Source organism: Arvicola amphibius, chromosome 13 (genome assembly GCF_903992535.2).
Source record: "Arvicola amphibius chromosome 13, mArvAmp1.2, whole genome shotgun sequence".
Taxonomy (NCBI): domain Eukaryota; kingdom Metazoa; phylum Chordata; class Mammalia; order Rodentia; family Cricetidae; genus Arvicola; species Arvicola amphibius.
The window spans coordinates 46,423,831-46,443,720 of NC_052059.1; the positions used below are offsets into that span (position 1 = coordinate 46,423,831).

The 19,890-nt window shown below is 46.1% G+C and overlaps 1 protein-coding gene across 2 annotated transcripts in view; it reads left to right on the forward strand.

Moving 5' to 3' along the window:
• The window catches only part of Dock5 (dedicator of cytokinesis 5), a 183,384-nt gene that overhangs the window by 74,228 nt on the left and 89,266 nt on the right, over nt 1–19,890 (forward strand). For both annotated transcript variants that reach the window (XM_038310701.1, XM_038310702.1), the window contains exons 4-6: nt 2,119–2,174; nt 4,299–4,395; nt 17,212–17,360. In XM_038310701.1, the coding sequence (XP_038166629.1) occupies nt 2,119–2,174; nt 4,299–4,395; nt 17,212–17,360 (302 nt within the window). The remainder of the gene's footprint in view (nt 1–2,118; nt 2,175–4,298; nt 4,396–17,211; nt 17,361–19,890) is intronic.

The window sequence follows — 19,890 nt, forward strand, 5'->3', positions numbered from 1 at the left end:
GCATGCAAGAGGCCCAGGTTTGATCTCAGCCCAACCACTACAATCACAACGCAACCAAACCTAGTACGTACGTACTGTTAAAACAAGGTCTCAGACCTTTACCCTACATAAGAATTGGTCCAGCATAGAAGACCTTGGTTTCTAAGGCATTCTGGGCTTTCCTGATACGTCTCCATCCATCTAGCTAGTGATGTCCTCTGGTCTGACTCAAATACTAGATGGTCCAGGTAACAACTGAGGGTTGTGCTGGGGTTTTGTTGTTCTTGTTCTTAATTAAAGGGTTCTTTAAAACCTGGAAGCTTAAAAGCTTCACCTTTGGGAGAAAACTATTTCAGTTTTCTCTGTCCTTTGATAAAGAAAAACATAAACAGAATTTGTCACAATGACTGGGCTTTTTTTTTTTTAACTAAACTGAAATTTCCTTCTTTGTGGAGATTCAAGAAACAAAGATGGAATTAAAGGCCTCAGTCTTGAATTTTGCTGAGTGTGACACCCCTTCATTAAGAGATGCAGCCTGATAGAAATCCCCTCCTATGCTGGTCCCTTTTCCTGTCTCAGGGGAAGAGCTATTTGAAAGGACAATTCTTGTCATGGCAATTATTGGTGTCGTTTATAAGCCAAACTAGCCATTTGGAATGGTGGCAAAAGGAAGCTCGGCTTTGCAGAATGAGGAAGGCTCGAGCCTTGAAGAGACTGGTCATTAATCTTGGCAGGATGGTGGGTGTACAGACGGGATAGCACAGAGAAAAATCATTAGCTGGAATGTATTCAAGTGAGTAGGTTACACTGAGAAAAGAAAGGCAGAACTGAGAGACACCAGAAATTCAAGACCCAGGTTGGCTCTGGCCTTACCAGAGAAACAGGATGACTGCAAATGACCAAGTGCCACCATGACGCAGAGCTGCTGCAAGACAGCAGAGCAGTGGGGTCACAAAAGGAATGGACTCTGGAGAGCCATGCCTTTATGCTTTATCATCTGCCGTGGTTGTCATCCGTGTCTCCAAGTCCTCATTTGTGTATAGTTCTGAGGACCTGTGTCGTGGCTGAGATCAGCTTAGCCCCTCATGTTCTGGCCGTTTCCTGTTTTACTGGAGAAGGATGAAGAGAGAAAGAGAGAGCATTGTATAGACAAAGACAGTACACGAAACTGGCTGCAAAAGCAACCACTGTCAAAGTTCCGTGGTTTCTTGTCCGATTAAAGATTATGGGGTGCATGCACCTTTTAACCTATGGTCCTATGAACTGCGGACGATCTCCACCACCACCTGTGCAGTCAGCAATCTCTGACATTCACTGTCCACAGAGATCATGCCAGCCCTCTCTTGAGCAAGGCTGGGAGGAGTTGAGCCATGATGCCAGCTAGCTCGTCTTCTCTGCCGTGTGAACCATTCTTAAGCCAGGCTCAGTGGCTCCTTCTCCATGTGGCATCTTGAGAGCGTTGCACAGCGAGACGTAAGCTTCGGTGTTCAAGAGAACGCTGTGGAAAGTTCTTTCCTACTGAGAGATCGTTGGGGTGGCTCTCTGGTTCCCACCCAGGGGTTCCCACCCAGTGGTTTTATGCCCTTCCCTTGGGACTTTTTAAATTTTTGCCAATGGGCGATGACATAATACTGATATAGAAATGCCTCTTGGGGTTACAAAAGGAGAACAGTTGGAGGCTGTGATCAGGTGACTAGTGATTTGCAGTTGGTCTTCAATGAAAGTGCTGACAGGAATCATTGTAGGAAGCTACTAAAATGTTGACGGCTCCACTTTGATCATGATGAGAGGCCCTTTAATGGACGCACCGTGGCATGTTAGCTTTTGTAGATTCTAGGTTCTCACTCAGTATTACGTTCCTTGCCCTTGCTGGATCTCTGAGCTGGTGGGGCATTTTTGGCTCTTTATTTTCAAACCATCTTCTGCATCCTGAGCCCAAATCTTAATTTCTACTATTTCAGCATTGCTATCCTTCCTTGAAATGTGGTTGAAATATAGGTGGTCGTCATAAGCAATGCCCTGCAAACTCGCTTGGGAATTTCCTTTTGTCAAGGCGGTCATAGCTCTCCCCGCAGTGTTTATGCCCTTGACTTTGAGATTGTTTTTAATGGCTGTATAACTGGAGTTCTCTTTCTGTAGGGTATTTTCCCCGAAACATACATCCATTTGAAAGAGGCAACCGTGGAAGATGGAGGGTAAGTTCTCGTCCAGGAAGGACCACTGAAAAGGGATGAAGGTGTAAGATGGTCGTGAAAGAATATCCTCTTCCCATTGATGTCCTCCTTCACTCGTTGGTTTTACTTTCTCATAGAGTTCCTCATTCTGGCTTCTCTTTTTATACTGTCCCCTCCGGGTACCCGTCCCCAGAACAGTAAAGACAGCAGCGATGAACTCTGAGGGCCTTCCACTTCCCCTTGGAGTTCTCGCCGACCGCTCACTGGGTATGTGGATGTGAGTCCGTGTGAACATCTGGGAAGGAGGGACATCTGTCTGTCCGCCTCAACTCTGAACCTTGAATACATCACTGAGTTGTCAGTACACGTCAGAATTTTCACAGCTTCCTGGAGGAAAGCGCTGTGGTGGTCTTGCAGTGAGATCCTAGGGAAGCAGTGTATGGGAGCGTGCTGTGTGGTTAAGGTCCACTCAGCTTGGAGTATTTGTTTCTTGGTCAGGTCATTTGTCCTACAAAGGACTGACCCTGTGGCAGCCAAAGGAAAGCAGGACATCCAAAGTAGGAAGAGAGAATTAAGAAAGTTAAAACTTGAATCCATGGCTGGTGCCAGGGAGGCTGTCAGGGTCCCGGAACCTCTAAGCTAGATGAACATTATTGAGAAGTCCAAAGCCCAGCACCCACATTATAAGATAAGAGATAGAGACGTGCTCAAGTTCCCATAGGTTCTCTATAGCAGAACCGGCACCGGGAACTGCTCTTCTCCGCACCATTCCTGGGCAGCTTCCCAGTGTCACTTGTGAAGGCAAAGTAGGAGCCCTGTTCTAACTGGATCTGTCAGGTAATAGGCACGATGCCCAGTTAACTGTGTTACTCATTCAGCAGATACAGATACTCCTAGACTTGAGATGTGGTTGCATCCTTAAACCCACTGGGGTTAAAAAAAAAAAATCACAAGCAGAGCTGGGCGGTGGTGGCATACACCTTTAATCCCAGCACTCGGGAGGCAGAGGCAGGTAGATCTCTCTGAGTTCAAAGCCAGCCTGGTCTACAGAGCTAATTTCAGGACAGCCAGAACTACACAGAGAGATCCTGTCTCTAAAAACAAACAACCTAACATCATAAGCGGGCATCACAGGAAGGTCCATCATTTTATACAATTAATATATGCTAATAACAAAGGACAACAAGATATGCATTTATTTCACCTAACCTAGGAAACACAACCTAGCCCAGCCACCTCCAGTGTACTCAGAACACTTACAGTAGCTGACAGGTAGGCAAGATCACCTAACCCAAAGCCTGCTGTAGTATAGAGTAGCACGTCCCTCATATAACATGTTCAGCACTGGGTCGGAAGCTGAAAGCCAGCGCCTGCGTGCGTACACTTCCCAGACATCTTAGAGTTGTAAAATCAGACTCTCCTAAGTCGGGGACTGCCTGCAACTTTCCAGAGTTAGCATGTAACAAATGTGTCGTGAGCCACGTGTGCCCTAATACATTGCCTTACTTGACCTGGAATTCACGCTCAGCTGTCTCCCATGTTTGCATGTTCTCATGGTACTCCTGCTACTCTTGCCTGTGTGCTTGCATGTCCTTGCTGCCTTTCTCCTGTTGATAACTATAGGAGCACCAGGGATCACTTGTTGAGTAAATGCAGTTAAGCTTACTGTGAGAGAGGATGTGGGTTTGTCTCCATTTCCCATGTTGGGAAGCAGCAGAGGACAAGAAAACCCAGTCCTTTCTGGAAGAGGGCATGGATCAGTCCTTGCAAGCAGGTCTTTGGGTGAGATCACATGCCATGCCCCTCTCTACAAAACAGAACAGCTGCCCGATGGAAGCAGCCAATTACATGGCTTAGTCATCGGCAGTTTCAGAGAGCATAAACTTGGGGAAGTAGAGTCTAGGCTTCGCCTGTGCCACACATATAGACTGTGCTGGTCTCAGTTCTTTGTTTTTTGTTTTTTTTTTTTTTGCCCTTATTTACCCAGGTTCAAGTTCTCCAAACTATACACCCCTTCAGAGGCAGATCGGTTTATTTCAGACCACAGCAGCCACATTCCTGGCTTTGATTGTCAAGCGTGTGTTGGCCAGGAGAGGCAGCTCCTATCATGTGCAGTCAAGTGTACATCTCTTTGGTTCCTTGTAGGCAGCATGAGACGGTGATTCCTGGGGAGTTGCCACTGGTTCAGGAACTCACGAATACTCTACGAGAATGGGCTGTCATCTGGCGCAAGCTCTATGTGGTAAGCTTCCCCTGGGGCTTCCCTTGGGTGGTGGCCTTAGGTGCCATTTCTGGACCCTCAGTCTGACTGTTGGACTGTAGAGCCATCTTCTCCATTGAGCAGGGTGAGCCTTCCCTGGAGCCCACGATGCTGGAAGGCAGCTGACTCTCATTTCCCCAGAGTTGGGCCAACACCAATGGCATTATAGAGGGAAGTGGGTGTGATCCTTAATTCACTCTTGCTGGTTGTGAAAGTAATAGGAAGCTGTAGCTGCAAACACTTGCCAAGGTCTTCTTGGGTGCCTCAAACCACGATCCCTCACCGCATTGCTATAAAAAAGAAAAGATGCAGTTATATCTGCTAATAGTCTAGCAGGAACCCAAGGCACTTGCCATTAGCATCTCCGTTTATGCCAATAAATAGACATTTTATCAACAGCACAGTGCTCAGCCTGTTGGGGGGGGGGCATTAAAACCATGACCACTAGACCTTGCAGATTCCAAACCACATATAGGGTAAGCTGAAGTCAGGCTTGCTTCAGTCAGTATTCTCTCTCCCCACGCTGTTTGACCCCAGAATGCTAATACAAGATGCTAGTTCAATGGGAAATCACATAGGCACAGGAACATCCTCTGTGTGACAATAATCATGAGTTTCATGTGTGTTTACAACTGGGACTTTGTGGTTTAAATGTAACCTGCCATTTCTGAGGTTCACCTTAGAGTTTACTCCACTGTGAGGCATTGGAAGGATGAAGGCTAGGACCAAGGCGTGGCTTATCTAGTAAAGGCACTGGCATCCCAGCCTGACAACCTTAGTTGGATCCTCTGGACCCACATGATGGAAGGAGAGAGCCAACTTCTCTAAGTTGCCCCATGTGAATGCATAAATAGAATTAGGAAGGAGAATCTTTCATAGGTGGGAATTCAATCCAATTGGAGTGCTTGGAAGAGACTTGACAGGTGTCTAGGAGGCTATAAGAACATGAATGTGGAGGCTCGTGATGGGATTCCTGTGACGTCATGTGAAGAGGGAGAGAGGCCAGAAGACCCATGTACAGACTGTATGCCTCACCGTGTGCTGTTCTCTGCCTAGAATGCTATTGTCACACTAACTTTTTAGCTTTGCTCTAAATTGCACATCGCTTCTTTAAACACACCTGTCCTGTAACGCTAGGACTAGGGCCTGGGACTCTCAGCGTTTAACATCATCAGAATAAAAAATGCCTATTTTGCAAGCGCACAAGACACTTGAAGTTCCTTGCAGCATGGTGGACGCTTCTCCAGTCTAAACACTCTTTCCTTGACAATGGAACCCATGAACCGTTTACTAATGTTTCTTCTCCGGAGACTTTATTAGTGAGCACCAGTGGGTCTCGCCTGTGTAGGAGACTTCAGGCTTCTGTGGGGTGACTAGGAAGTCACATGGTGAGTAATATATTTTCTGACTAGACATGTGACTATAGGCTATATAGCTGGACCCGGGAGTCATTCTTTTCTTTGTGTGGACAGTCTGGCTTAGTTACAGCAGTAGCCCCAATCTTGTCCTTGCATACGAAAGCAGCAACCAAACCTCATTCCAGCGCTCGTCCTAAGAGTTCACACGGGATTTCACTCCATTCCGGGCTGTGAATTCCAGGATAAAGCATAGCCTTAGAAATCACCAGCCCTTTGTGGGGAAAGCACATGGTATTTCTCTTCCTACCCAAGCTTCAAAGCCTCATTTGTGTCCCTTCTTTGTCACAATGCATCTTCTAAACAAATTGGTCCTTAATGATCCCTTCTGGGCTACCCGAACACTTACTGCCGAATGCATTGTCTGGCCCTTGGGGCATTATGCCCATATTGAAGGTGATCTTTTGATCTCTTCGGATGTAGTTGATGAGAGCTCTAACTCTGAGCCCCTAAATCATTCACTCTGGGAGGGAAAGGATACGGCTGTCATCCCTGTGGCCTCCATTGATCAGCTTCTACTTACATTGAAAGCACTCTGCTTCTGGTTAATTGATTATGTAGTGGTGGATATAGAGGGCTGATGGGTGGGAAATTGCACGGACACGGTTTATTCCTTAATGTTCTCTCTGGAAATGGCCGCGTGGTGGAATGTATTGGGTAAGTACAGGCTGAGTATTCTGCACTGTCTATGTTCTGATGCTGTAATTTAATACCTGAGGCGAGGACAACTTATGAAGAAAAGAGACAGCATTACACCATTGTCCTGAAGGCTCAAGAGCCTGATGAGAGGAGATACTGGCGCGTATCTTGATGTCAGTGGTGTCGATGGCGGTAGCTTGTATGAAGGAACACTCACATGGCATGACAGGAGAGCAGAACACGGAGAGTCGCCTCATTGTCAGAGAACCCTCTCGAGATAGCTGGTGAGGCTGGTGGTTTCGGTGCTCTTTCATCAATCTCCACTCCTCAGGATCCGCCCCCCAACTTCTTAACATGGCTACACTGGAGGCGAGTCATCCAGCACCCGGCTCCAACTGTATCACAGGCAAACCAGAGGCATTCCGAATCTAAAACTCAAGCATCCAAAATACGCTCAAGATTCCAAAGCATTTGAGCACATGCGTGATAACACATGTGGAAAAGTCTGTCCTGCTCCTGACCTCGTGCAATGCTTTCTGTCTGTACAAAAATTATCCTGAGGCCATGTTAAATTATGTTGAGGCTGTTGTAGAAGGCAGAGATGAAGCATAAACAAATTTCATATTTAGACTTAAATGCCATCCCTAAGAGACCTCATCAGGTCTGTGTAAATGTTTCTTTAAAAATCGGGGAAAAAAAAAACAAAACAAAACTTCTCATCCCAAGCATTTCAAGTCATTTCAGATAAGGGGTACTCAGCCTGTACTTTGGAAGGAGTTTTTGTTGTTGTTGCTTGTGCCATGAATAAGAAGGCCTCTTTTCCCTCTCTAGTAGACGACTTTATTGCTCATTTTTTTTTCCACCATGGCTTCTTTATTTCCACAAGTTATCCAGGCAGGTTTCCCGGGGAAAAGAACTGAGAAACAGGGCTGGGAGTGTAGCTCAGTGGTAGAGTGCTTGCCTGCCGTGCATGAGACACTGCTTTCCATTCACAGACAGACAGACAGACAGACAGAGGCACGCAGAGTGCGGGGAGGGATGGAGGGAGAGGAATAAGCAAGACTGAGGAAATAGGACCTGTGCACCTGTCCTGTCGATGCCCCTGCAGTTCCAGGGCGGTGAGTCGATAAGTGCTTTTGACGTTTTCTTTGTCAGCTCCATACCTATTTAGTAGCAGAACTGAGTTGTGGGGTTTTTTTGTTGTTGTTGTTGTTGTTGTTTTTATTTTTTTTTTCAGAATTGAGTTTTAAGAACAAAGCCTAGTGAATTAATTGATTTTTTTTTTTAAATTTCCTCTCAGAGGACGGCACATCTTTTCCCCTTAGATCTTAGAAATCTGAGAAGATAACCTTTTAATGACTTGTAGTTGCCACTGATTGGATGGGAAAGGCGTGGACGGTGGGCGGTGCTTGGTTATTGTCTGGGACCCCGGTCTGGTTGTGCTGCTAACTGCTTACTCACTTAGGAATATCCACACGCAGTGAGTTTGATATTAATCACCCGCCCCCTCCATCCCCTTCCCCAGGGCATTGACAGTTCACCTCAGGCAGAATTTCCGAGAATTTTCTTTCTGGTGTTAAAGTAGCAGACCTCAAATACCCCGTTTCCCTGGGAAGTATTAAAAGGGGGGTGGGGGGAATCCCTCTAATATCTAGTTTCCAAGTCTCTCCTCCCTGCATATAATTTTATTTTTGGATTGTGCACACATGCTCCTTTATTCTATGTGAGCATACATATGGGCCCTGCCGGCATACGTTTCTACACTGTGTGCTCCTTTATTCTCTGTGAGCATAAGCATGGCCCCCGCCAGCATACGTTCATACACGGTGACATTAATACTCCCATTGATTTCCTCCCATAGATTAGATTTTTCGTCTGCCGTTCTGGGGATTGGACCCAGGGCTCTGCATGTTAGGCAAGTGCACTAACCCCAGGGCTACATCTGCACAAATTCCTTCCGTGAACTTTGAATCTGGCCTTCTGAATGCCATTGTTAGCCACCTCTAGGCTGCCCCCCCACCCCCCCACCAAACTCTGTCTCTCCCTAAATGTGCTGCTTCCTGATTCTGCTCATTTCTGTCTGATCTCACTAGAAATCTTACAGTGTTGATTCAGTGTTTTCTAGAGGGAGAAATACAACCTGCTAACCGGGTAAACCCCAGCCATGAGGACGCTGGAATAGTCCAGAAAGGAAGGATGTTTGTCTCCTGGTCTTAGCAATTATAAAGAGTGTAATCACCAGAAATACCTCACAATGGGGAGGAGAGACATCCATATTGAAGATATGGGACCCCTTACCCAGAGTGGCAAGAGGAAGGTTGTGTGTCCCCAAGACCCTCCCTCATATGGTCCGTCTTTTCTCCTGAGAGTATCTTACTGATTTCCTTTCAATTGTCCTTCCTGGCAGGTGTCGACCTTATGCTATGGGCAGGAAACAAACTATAGAAGCCAAACGCTGGGAAACAGGTTTTCTCCTGCATGTCCTGTCCTAGCTAGTTCTGTGATCTGAGGCAAGTCACTCAGAGTCCACAAACTTCTGCCAGATTTTGACACCTTGTAAAAGCGATGCAGAACCTCGTTCCCTTTCTGTCTTTAATCTTCATATCCTAGCTTCCCAAAGCTGGGAAAGCACGAAAGAGGACTGTGGCGGTGTCTTCCCGCCTGCAGGTCATCGGTCACGGACTCCACCAGTGCAAACCTGCACTGGTTAATGCTGCTGGAAGCAGCAGCCGCAGTCGATGGCCCTCCCACCAGACAACCCTGACTCAGCACGTTCCCTCTCACCCAGCTGTGGCTGCCAGGAGTGCAGGAGCCATGTGTACCACACTTATCCAAGGCCGCAGCCTTTCTCTCTTGTAATCATCTTGGGTAGAGTGGCCTTGAGCAGTGGGAGCAGGCTGGATTTCGTCTGCTGTAGATAGCAAGTCCTCTTGGTTGAGGTTCAAGTCCAGGAGGCACAGCTATGTCCAGAAGGCAGAGCACATGCTCACATCCGTTCTTGGTAAGCTCTGCCTGCAGAACTGCCCCTTGGTAGGGCCAGTCACTGGGTGTTTCCAGGGCTTGATCAGGAAAGGAGGAAATGTCTTGATCTGTGAGGTCACCTGGTGATGAGCCAAGACAGAAGACACTGGGGTTCGACAGAGCAAGCAGTTCTCAGAGGGCTCCCTCCCTTTCTGGGTATGGTTTTGTTTTTATTTTGTTTTTTTTTTTTTTGTTATGTTTGTTTGTTGTTTGGTTGGTTTTGGTTTTTTGAGACAGGGTTTCTTTCTCTGTATAACAGTCCTGGCTATCGTGGAACTCACAGAGATCTGCCTGCCTCTCCCTCCCAAGTGCTAAGATTAAAGGCATGCATCACCACCACCCAGCTAGAGTATGTATTTTTTATATTCAGAAAAATCCACAAAGCTGATAATAGTCACAGAAAACGAACAGCCCTTTAACAGGAAGAACATAGATTCGGGAGGCTGGTAGCCAATACTGCAGCCTAAGCACAGTCCTTGACCCCCTGGGTTCTTAGCTCCTCGCCTGTAATTGGAATTAGGTAGTCTGTGTGCCTTGAACACGCACTGTGAGACTTCAGTGAGTTTTCCATGGGCCTTCCATGATAGCACCTGGCACACCGCTTCTCCAAAGTGCCAAGAATCTTGAATATAGAAGCCTACCTCCAACACACTTGCCCAGAGAACACTAGAATTTGTCTGTCTACCCAGCTGTGCCCATTACTTCATTTTCCCTGAGGGGGCTGAAGGGACAGAGACCATACTATGGCTGGCTCCCTTTCAGCTGTGGCGTACTCCAGGCAGGTGAATTTGCACTTCCCGTGTATTCTCCTCTCCTGCCTCAGGAGACTGGTGTTCCCCAGCTGTGAGATACAGCCAGGGATCTCTGGCCTTTTGCTTTCCAGTGGCACCTCTTCCCAGCTTCTGTGCAAGTCCCCTTGCCATGCGAACAAGCATGCTGCCCTGACTTAGATATGCTTGCCAGATAGCTGTAACTTACCAATTAGTTTTGTACCCCAGAGAAGTCTCAAACTCTCCATCCTCCTGCCTCAACCTCAGGAGTGCTTTATAGGCATGTATCACCACACGGGACCAGTTATACCTTTTCTCTTAAAGGTTTTTTTTAAAGTGTGCGCTCACGTGTCTGTGTATGTGTGTAAATTTGGGTGCCTGCAGAGACCAGTGGCTTTGGATCCACTCAGAGCTGGAGTCATGGGTGGTTGTTGAACTCTTGATGTGGGTGCTGGGAACCAAATCAGGACCCTCTGCAAGAGCTAAGTATGCTGAGCCATCTGCCCAGCCCCAGACTGTTGAATATAAACAGCTGTACATCCCAAGTCACAGGCTGCTGTTTCTTCTATTGGAAATCACCAAACCAGACTGTATTGGGATAATAGTGAGACAGGTGTTTTCAAATACAGGACTCTTTGGGAAGCCTGAGACACTTGCTTATCACTGGGTGCAGCCTGGGGCTCTCCCCTCTTCCCACTGGAGAAGGAGCCCAGTGAGGTTGGTTTTAAGGCAGCCTGTTCTTCCTGTAAGTTTTGGAGCTGGAGTCTGTTCTGCTTCCTGAAGAGAAAGAGCCTGGCGTTAAGAGTAGTTAATACATGCTGTGGAATAGGGAAGTTTAGTTGTTAACCTGGTGTTCCTAGGAAGGACCCATCCCCCTTCACTTGAAAGTTGCTTCCAAAATAAAATCTTGTGCCTGCTATAGTTCTGGGGGACTTTGGAATAGAGAGTGGGGGTTGGGAACACGCAGGGCATACTGAGTCACCCTTTCTTCCTGTCACACCCGTGGTTTTATTTCCAGGTAGATGAAGGCCCGCCTCTGAGTTGTCAGTCATCAGTGATTGGCAACACAGACTGAAGTACAGTTTAACTGGTCTCCCTTTGGTCTCCTGTTGAAACTGGTTTCATCCTCAGGCAGAACACATGATCTGAGAATTAATTACAAGCTCTGCCTCCATGTAGCTTTGGCAGGAAACAAAACGTGACGTGGAAATGCTGGAACGTTTTCTTTAAAAAAAAAAATCAAACCTTTGCCTGGCAGACCAAGTTTTTCCGGGGTGGGGAGAGGAAGTAAGGATGGGTAGGATGCATGCTGGATACTTCAGTTGGCACTCAGTCTGCACCCCGGAGTTAACAGCTACATGGAAAAGACTTCTTGAGATTATTGTAAAGCTCCATCCTTGGGGACCATTTGTTAATTCCTACCAGTGTGTGCAGAGCAGGGCAAAGAAGTGAAACGGTCAGAAGCAGCCAATCAGGAAGCTTTTAGGTAGGAGGATACAAGGAGGTGAGCAGCTCTGTCTTAGACTGGAAGATGTCTCTGGGCAGGGAACTTTGCCCACAGTCACATAGCAAGTTAATGATAGAATTAGAAATAGAAGCCAAGTCTCCATATGTTCCCTCGGGCACTTTTCCTTCTAAATCATAAAACCCCATGGAAGAGGAAAGAGAAGAGGCAAGCAGAATTGGGGTCCTGACACCTAATAAGTCAACGTCGTGGCCTGAACAGCCTCCAGATTTCTGTAAAACTCCCGAATGACTTCTGCGTTCCTGTCACCATGGGAGGCAGAGCTATCTGTTCTTGTGCCTTGGTCTTTCCCTCCAGAAATTCTAACAAAGAAGGAAATAGGATAAACATCTGGATTAGAAAAATACACCAAGTGAGATAGAGGGACGTCTGTATTGTCTGGTAGAAAACAGTATCTGGGGTGTGTTACGTGGGGTAACAGTTCCTCACTCAAATTGAAACCAGACTCTTCAGAGTTTAAACCATCAGATTTGTTCTCAAGTTCCTACTAGATCCCAGGATTGTACTGACCTTTGCAGAAAGGATCAAAGAGATTACGTAATGTGAAAAGGCAAACCTGGAGAGGACCAAAGATGGAGGAGAGGCTCTGTAGAGGGCAGGCTTGGGTTGGGTAGGATGTAGGAACCAGAGACCAGGAAGGAAAGCCTGTTAGTCCTTCTGCTGCTGATAGCACAAAACCCCCAGAGTCCAGGTACTGCATAAAGAGAACAGGTTTACTTTGCTCCCAGTATTGAAAGCTGAACGAACGTTCAGGATCAGGGACCTGTATCCATCATCCCTGTTGCCCTTCATCTCGCAGAAGGTTGTTTCATGACAGGACTGTGTACAGGGCGAAGACCTCACAGGAGCCATTCCGAGTCCAGGTCTGCAGTCTTTCCTAACAGCTTTTTCAAGAGTGAACATACTGATCTCACCTTAGCCAGAGAGCTACCTTCTGCTTTGGTCAGCAGTTAGTAGACTCATCACTGGTACAAGAACTGAGAGGAAACGACTCTGTGACCAGTTACCAGTCTAGTAACTGTAGAAGTAGGCCGTTGAGAGTCCAGCCTAAAGGAGACATCTTTACTACATCACCTCCCCTACCCATCTCCTTCTCTCTCTCTCTCTCTCTCTCTCTCTCTCTCTCTCTCTCTCTCTCTCTCTCTCTCTCTCTCTCTCCATATATATATACACACACATATATACCTATATATGTATATATACATAAACATATATATGTATATGTATGTATGTATGTATGTATGTATCACACACACACACGGTTGTCACCAAGACTCAGAGAACAGCATCCCATGAAAGGGAGCAGAAAGAATCTAAGAAGGAAGGAGAGGAGGGCTGTGAAATGCTGTCTTCTGGGTGCGGCATGGTCACATCCGTGCTGCCCATGTTACCTTCAGGAACTCCCAGCAGCTGTGGTTATCCACCTAAGGCCTGCACAAGATCGAGCCAACCACAGTCATTGCTCAGTATTTCAGCAAGCTAAGTTAACTGGACTCAGTGGCTTACAACACAGTAAAACTCATGAAGATGGGGAGGGGGCTGGGGAGAGGATAGGCTTAAGATGTACTGTATCTATGTATGAAATTACCAAAGAATAAATCGATTTAAAAAAAAAAAAAACTAGCTTAGTCCCGGAGACCAGCTTTAACCCCTCCCACTAAGCAGCACCCCCTGTGGTTAAATTCCCTCCTACCTGGCCACTCAGAAAGTCAACCACCCCTATCATGGCTCTGCATAGGACCCCTTGGGGAGGCCAAGCCATAGCCAAATCCCAGCAGAGGACAACGGGAGAGACAGACGAATATGACATACTCATCCTACTTGGGGGCGCGGGATCTTCCTCTTCTGCTATTACATATTTCCCCCCAAAAAATGCGTGAGCAGCTTCTAGGATGCAAACTGCTTAGCCCTGAGCAGTTGGGGCAAAGCCCTACTCCTTGAAGAAAGTGGGGGAACTCACTTCCTCTGGCCTGTTCCAGCTTGTCTATTGAAAATGGATTTGGCACAGTGAGTGGGAGAAGAAAGGCCGTCTTCATCCTTCTTTGAGGGGAAGGACTTGGCACACGAGCCTGATATGGACAGGCAATAATTAAATTGCCACAGATATGTCTGATATAATTAAGACTGAGGACTTGTGAGTATGTGCTCCAGACAAAACACCCCATCATGCCGAGGATTCCCAGACCCCCGGAACCCGTTCTTTCTCAGAGTATGGAAATTAATATCTTAATTACAACTAGAAGACACTAAAGGAGTCTTTAGTCTTTAGTCTTTCCACCTAGCAGTTGTGAAAGGCATAGTCTGTAGGCTTAATCCCACCCCCTTCACACCCCAGTTTGTGAGACAATGGAATGGGAACATTTTGTGCAGAACTGAACTGAAAAGGCAGGGGTTTTTACCTATGCTGATTGAAGACAAGACCTTTACATATCTCCCTGTGCTTTCTAAGGGCCGGCCCAGGAGGAAGTAGGACGATGTAAACACCTTCCTGGTCACAAACAGGAATTGCCTTTTGAATTGTGAAGATCCGCAGTGTAAATAAAGCCCCTGGAGATCACAGATAACTGGGCGCCTCCTCCTCCATCTCCTCTTCCTCCTTTGTGCCCCCACGAACTCTGGACTTGTAGAGTTTTTATCGAAAGTTACTAATCTTATCTTTGTCTCTCACTGCCACACCTGTCGGCCAGGTCTCTTCTTTACAGATTTATGCTTTGGTCAGAAATACCTTGGGTGTTTCCAGCTCTGTTCTGGTTGATGTTTATGCCTGGGAATCTATTTATGCCTGGGTTGTTAGAGAACACCAACAGGAGAGAAATAGTGGCAGCCATTAGAATGCGCGCTCACCCACTCTCCATCCCCACCCACCCACTCTCCACTTCCTCTCACCACCACTGGCATCCTAGTCCATAAGTAACGAGGGGTGCTGTGCAGGTTTGTAATTGATATATTTTGAATATGGTGTGCTTTTCCTGGTCTGAGGTGGCCCTTCCAGCATTTGTACTTTTTGTTTGAGACAGGGTCTTGCTGTGTACCCTGACTGTCCTGGAGCTCACTCTGTAGTAGAGGCTGACCTTGAACTCACAGACACACCTCCCAAGTTCTGGAATTAAAGGTGTACACACCCAGTTTGTTCATCTTTTAAATTTTTTTCATTTTCTTTCTTGTACTCTTCATAATCTGAGATTATTTTGTATATATAGATATAGTAATATAAGCATTATTTATAAAGAAGTAGTGGGGGACTCCCAGGAGGGGCAGCGGTCGGTCACAGGAGGCCTAGTGGGTCCCCTGGTGGGTGGTCTGAGGCCTCAGCAGGAGACAGACAGATATGCCACGCGGAAAGAGCTTGTGTATAGAGTTTATTTAGTGGGTTATGGAGGGAGAAGGGAAAGGGGGAGAGAAGAGAAAGGTAGAAACTGCCTTTCCAGAAGAAGGGGGGAGGGGAGAGAGAGAGGACTGAAGAGGAGAGATGAGACAGAGGAAGGGGGAGGGAGGTTGGGAGTAGGCAGGGCTTGTCTCTTAAAGGGACAGGGTACCCAGGTGACAGGCCAGGCCAGCAGGTTACAATAATAAGTACTGAGGTTATAACTCAGTGGTAAGAGTACTTGTTTAGCATCTTTGAGCCTCCAAATTCAATTCCAGTGTTGCCAGGGGAAAAAAAATAACTTAGTATATTATACATACGTGCATATGCTTGCCTATTTATTATTTTTCTTCCCCTCAATAATGCTGGATTTTCCAGGGCAGAACCTTTGTTTCCAGTTCATTCTCACTGACTGATGGTTTCTTAGAGTACATAATGATCCAGTCAGCCATTTAGGTAGAACTGAGATGGTGATGGTCCAGACACCAAGTATTTGACTCTTGAAATTATTGAGATACAAATGTCATTTGGTTGCAACTTTGCTTTAGCTCAGTTCAGTGAGTTACTAGTGAGTACGATGTCCATTTGCTGGGGCAATTTTTATTTTTAAAAATAAAAAATTGAAATAGCCGAATAGAATGGCTCAGAGGTTAAGAGCTCCGGCTGTTCTGCCCAAGGTTTAGAGTTCGATTCTTGGCTGTGGTATCGATGATGGTAACTACGTCATCGATATATATAGGAAAAAAATAAAAAATTGAAGCCAGGTGGTGATGGCACAAGCTTTTAATCCCAGCACTTGGGAGGCAGAGGCAGGTGGATCTCTTTGAGTTCAAGGCCAGTCTGGAAATACAAGAGTTCCAGGACAGGCTCCAAAGCTACAGAAAAACTGTGTCTTGAAAAAGCAAATAATAATAATAATAATGAATACATAAATAAATAAAATTTGAAGTTATCTTTTCCAATATTCCATATCTCTGAAATTATTTCTCCCCTTGTAATTCTTCCTTCCGTGTATTTTGCAGATACAGACACAAAAGGGGTGATTCCTATTCAGGGAGAGAGCCAACCAGGCCACAGTCTTCCGGGACTCTGAGTACTGGCATGGGTTATAAATTCCAATCAGAGGAAGGCATGGCTAACTCATCGGCTAAGACTTCTCAGTTGAGACTGCAGTCAGAATTAGGCAGCTGGTGGAGCTGGGGATCCCTGCTGGCTCAGTGGATGAAGCACCTGCCATACAAGCAGGGGATCTGATTTTGGCTCCGCAATGCTCACACCAAAACTGGGCTTGATGGCAGACATGAGTAATCCCAGAGTTGGAGAGGTAGAGACCAGCAGATCCCTGGGGCTTATTCTACCTAAATCACCGAGTTCCAGGTTTAACGAGAGTCTGTCTCAAAAAAGTAATAAGGCGAAGTGTGAATGAGGAAGTGGCCTGCTGTTGATCCTGCCTGCGCGCGCGCGCACACACACACACACACACACACACACACATACACACACACACACACACACGTGTGCACGAACACTTCCACATATGAACATGTACACACAAAAGAGGTTTAGAAAGAGAAGAGCAGCATGGGTACAGGTGGGGGAAATTGTGACAGACTCCGGAACATTTGGAAACATTTGGAAGTAATGACCACCGTGCATAAAGGAAGCAGCGATACTGAGGTGTAAATTGATACAAAATATAGTTGAGAATGTGGTCCAGGCTGGCCACAAAAGGACTTACAGTGGACCCTCTTGTCCCTGGTGGGAATGCCTAAAGGGTTTTCAACAGAAGAAGGGACTTGGTCAGAATTTTCAGGCGTGTTCATGATATGATGGGTTGATGATTTAGGACCAATTTGAAACTATTTACTCATTTTAGAATTGCATTTTGGGACATATTTAGAGTAGCTTGGGCAAACTTATTCTTATGAACAAAAAATTATGCCTCAAAGTGTGCAGCTTACTATGTGACCTACTGAGTAAGTAATACCCTGTGGAAATTCTATGTGAAGATGTTCTTTCTCCATCACATCTTTTTTCCCCTTTCTGTCCTTTCCCCTGTTTTAGAACAACAAGGTCACACTATTCCGCCAACTGCAGCAAATGACATACAGTCTGATCGAGTGGCGCTCCCAGATCCTGTCTGGGACACTCCCCAAAGATGAACTAGCAGAGCTGAAGAAGAAAGTCACGGCCAAAATTGATCATGGGAACAGGTAACCCAAGACAATCCTATACCAAAGATGTGGGAAATGGTCAGCACCCTCACACTAGATATCATTCACACCTTTAATATCAGCAGTTGGGAGGCAGAAGCAGGCAGATCTCTCTGAGTTCAAGGCCAGCCTGGTCTACAAGAGTGAGTTCCAGAACAGCTAGGGCTGCACATAAAAACCCTCTCAAAAACAAAAAAACAAAAAAATCCTTTAAACAATGTCAGATTGAGGGTTGAGGAGGTAGACCAGTTGGTCAAGTGTTTGCTGAGTTTGCACAAAGCCCAGCACAGCACAAACTGGGTGTGCTGGTGCTGTAATCCCAGCTCTCTGAAGATGGAGGCAGGAGGATCAGAAGTTCTGGTCAAGGACGCGTGACTACCTATCAGGTTCAAAGCCAGCTTGGTTGGCTTTATGAGACCCTGCCTGAAAAATAAAACAGAAAATAAATAAATGAAGTGCGTATTATATATAATTATCCCTATTTACAAGGCACATGTATATAGTACTTATGTATAATGATGATTAATGAGGTTAAATAGCAACCTCAACCTCATCACTTTGGCAGGCATCGCTTCTTTGTGTTGGGAGCATTTTAAATCTTCTTTACTGGGTACTTTGATGGATAAAGTTAATTTTTACCAACCATAGTTACGTTACTATGCAGCAGAAAATTAGGAGTTATTCTTCCTACTCAGCTACACAACTGTACCAATGAACCACCTCCTTCCCTGTATTAGTGACTTTGGGGGGCTGGGGGGTTCTTGTACATGGCAAAATACTGAATAGAAGAAGAAACTAAAGGGAATAAAAATTGACTTTGGCTAGTGGTTCCAGAGAATAGAGTTCATCATAATGGGGAAGGTGCGGCCGAGCAGCTTGGCGATGGTGGCAGGAATCTGCCTTTTGCCTAGCACAGTAGAAATCAGAGTACGCCAACCTAGAATCAGAGGCCCGCCCCTAATAGTTCAAGTGCATCAGCTAAGCACTACATCCCGAAAGGTTTTGCAAGCTGTCAGACCAGTGTCACCATCTGACAAGTGTTCAAACCTGTGAGCATCTTGGGGACATTTCCCATCCAAGCCATAGAACCCCTAGTGTCCCTGAAGCACCCTAGTCTCACAACGACTTCTGATCTTAGGGTTGTCAATTATTAATGGTTATGACTTACTGTCTTTGTGTCTTAGAAAATATTTAATTTTGGTGAAAAGTGTCCTAGTCCCTTCCTTGGGTCTGGTGCTGTGTTGGCCCTCGATGCCACCGGCTGACACAAGAACAGAGAAAACAGGTTTTCTGCCCTAGCTTCTCCACTGGCAGAGAGACCAAGAGTAATCAGACACATAGAGAGAGCCCTTCCAGATGCCTGAGAGTATGCTTTTATTCCAGGGATGGATATCAAATTGTTTGCTGTCATTTTCAGCCTTCCCCCACTCCCCACCCCCCGCACTGGGACTAGGACCATGATTGGTAATGGTACGATTCAGATTCCCTGGTATGGCAAGCCATCCTTCCAACCCATTAATTCTATCTACACACTTGTTATGTGCCCATTTCTGCAGCAAGCTCCTAAGTAGCACAGGTAGCTTCTGGGTACCATTGCCTTTCACTATAGGAGAATTTCAATCCATTCCTCCACATGATTGTGGGTGTGGCCTGGGATTCACGCTTTCAGCCAGCCCCTTCCAGAAGACCTCAGAAGCCCTCTTTGGGCTTTTAGCTTTGCTGTTGTTTATTTGGTACTTAAGTGGTCTAGTTTGTGCTGATGTCATTTCTGTTTTGCCCTTTGCCCCATGGCTCCAGCTTTAGGACTCTATCATATCCCTGTTAAAATACAGTTCATTAGCCTATTCCGTAAATGCACTAGTTTAACGAACTGTAATTAGAAACAGTTGATGTCAACGTGGGATACAGGCTTCAGCTGGTTTCACAAACTGCCTCTGTTGTACACGCCACATACTTAAAACTAGGAAGTAGCTATGGTAAAATTAATTACTTTTTTCTAATTTTATTTAGGAGGAGGTGAACTTGACTGATTTCCTTCCAGGTCACAAAGGCAATGGGAAGGAATTAACTTAGTCACAGGCCCTGTCTCTAGGTCTGACTCTTCTTGCAGTTGAGATGGGACTTCCCTCCCTGATACTTGGCCTCTGTCCTGGTCAGTGTTGATGTCTCCTAGACAAGATCTGGAATCACATAGGAGACAAACCTCTGGGCATGTGTGTTCTAGATTAGGTTAACTGAGGAGAGAACCCATGCTTAAATGCAGGGCAGCACCATTCTGTGGAGTCCTGGAACTGAATAAGAGAAGCTAGCTGAGCACCAACATACATCTGATATTAAGTGACAATACAGTGTGACCAGCTGCCTTGGGTCCCTGCCATGCCATCTCTTGAACTGTGAGCCAGACTAAGCCCTTTTCCCCTTGGGTTGCTTTTGTCAGATATTTTGGTCATAGCAACGAGAGAAGTGTCCCTAGTTGATTGCAGCCACTGCAGCTGCGAAGCCTTTCCTGCAGTCTCCGGACCTTTCTTAA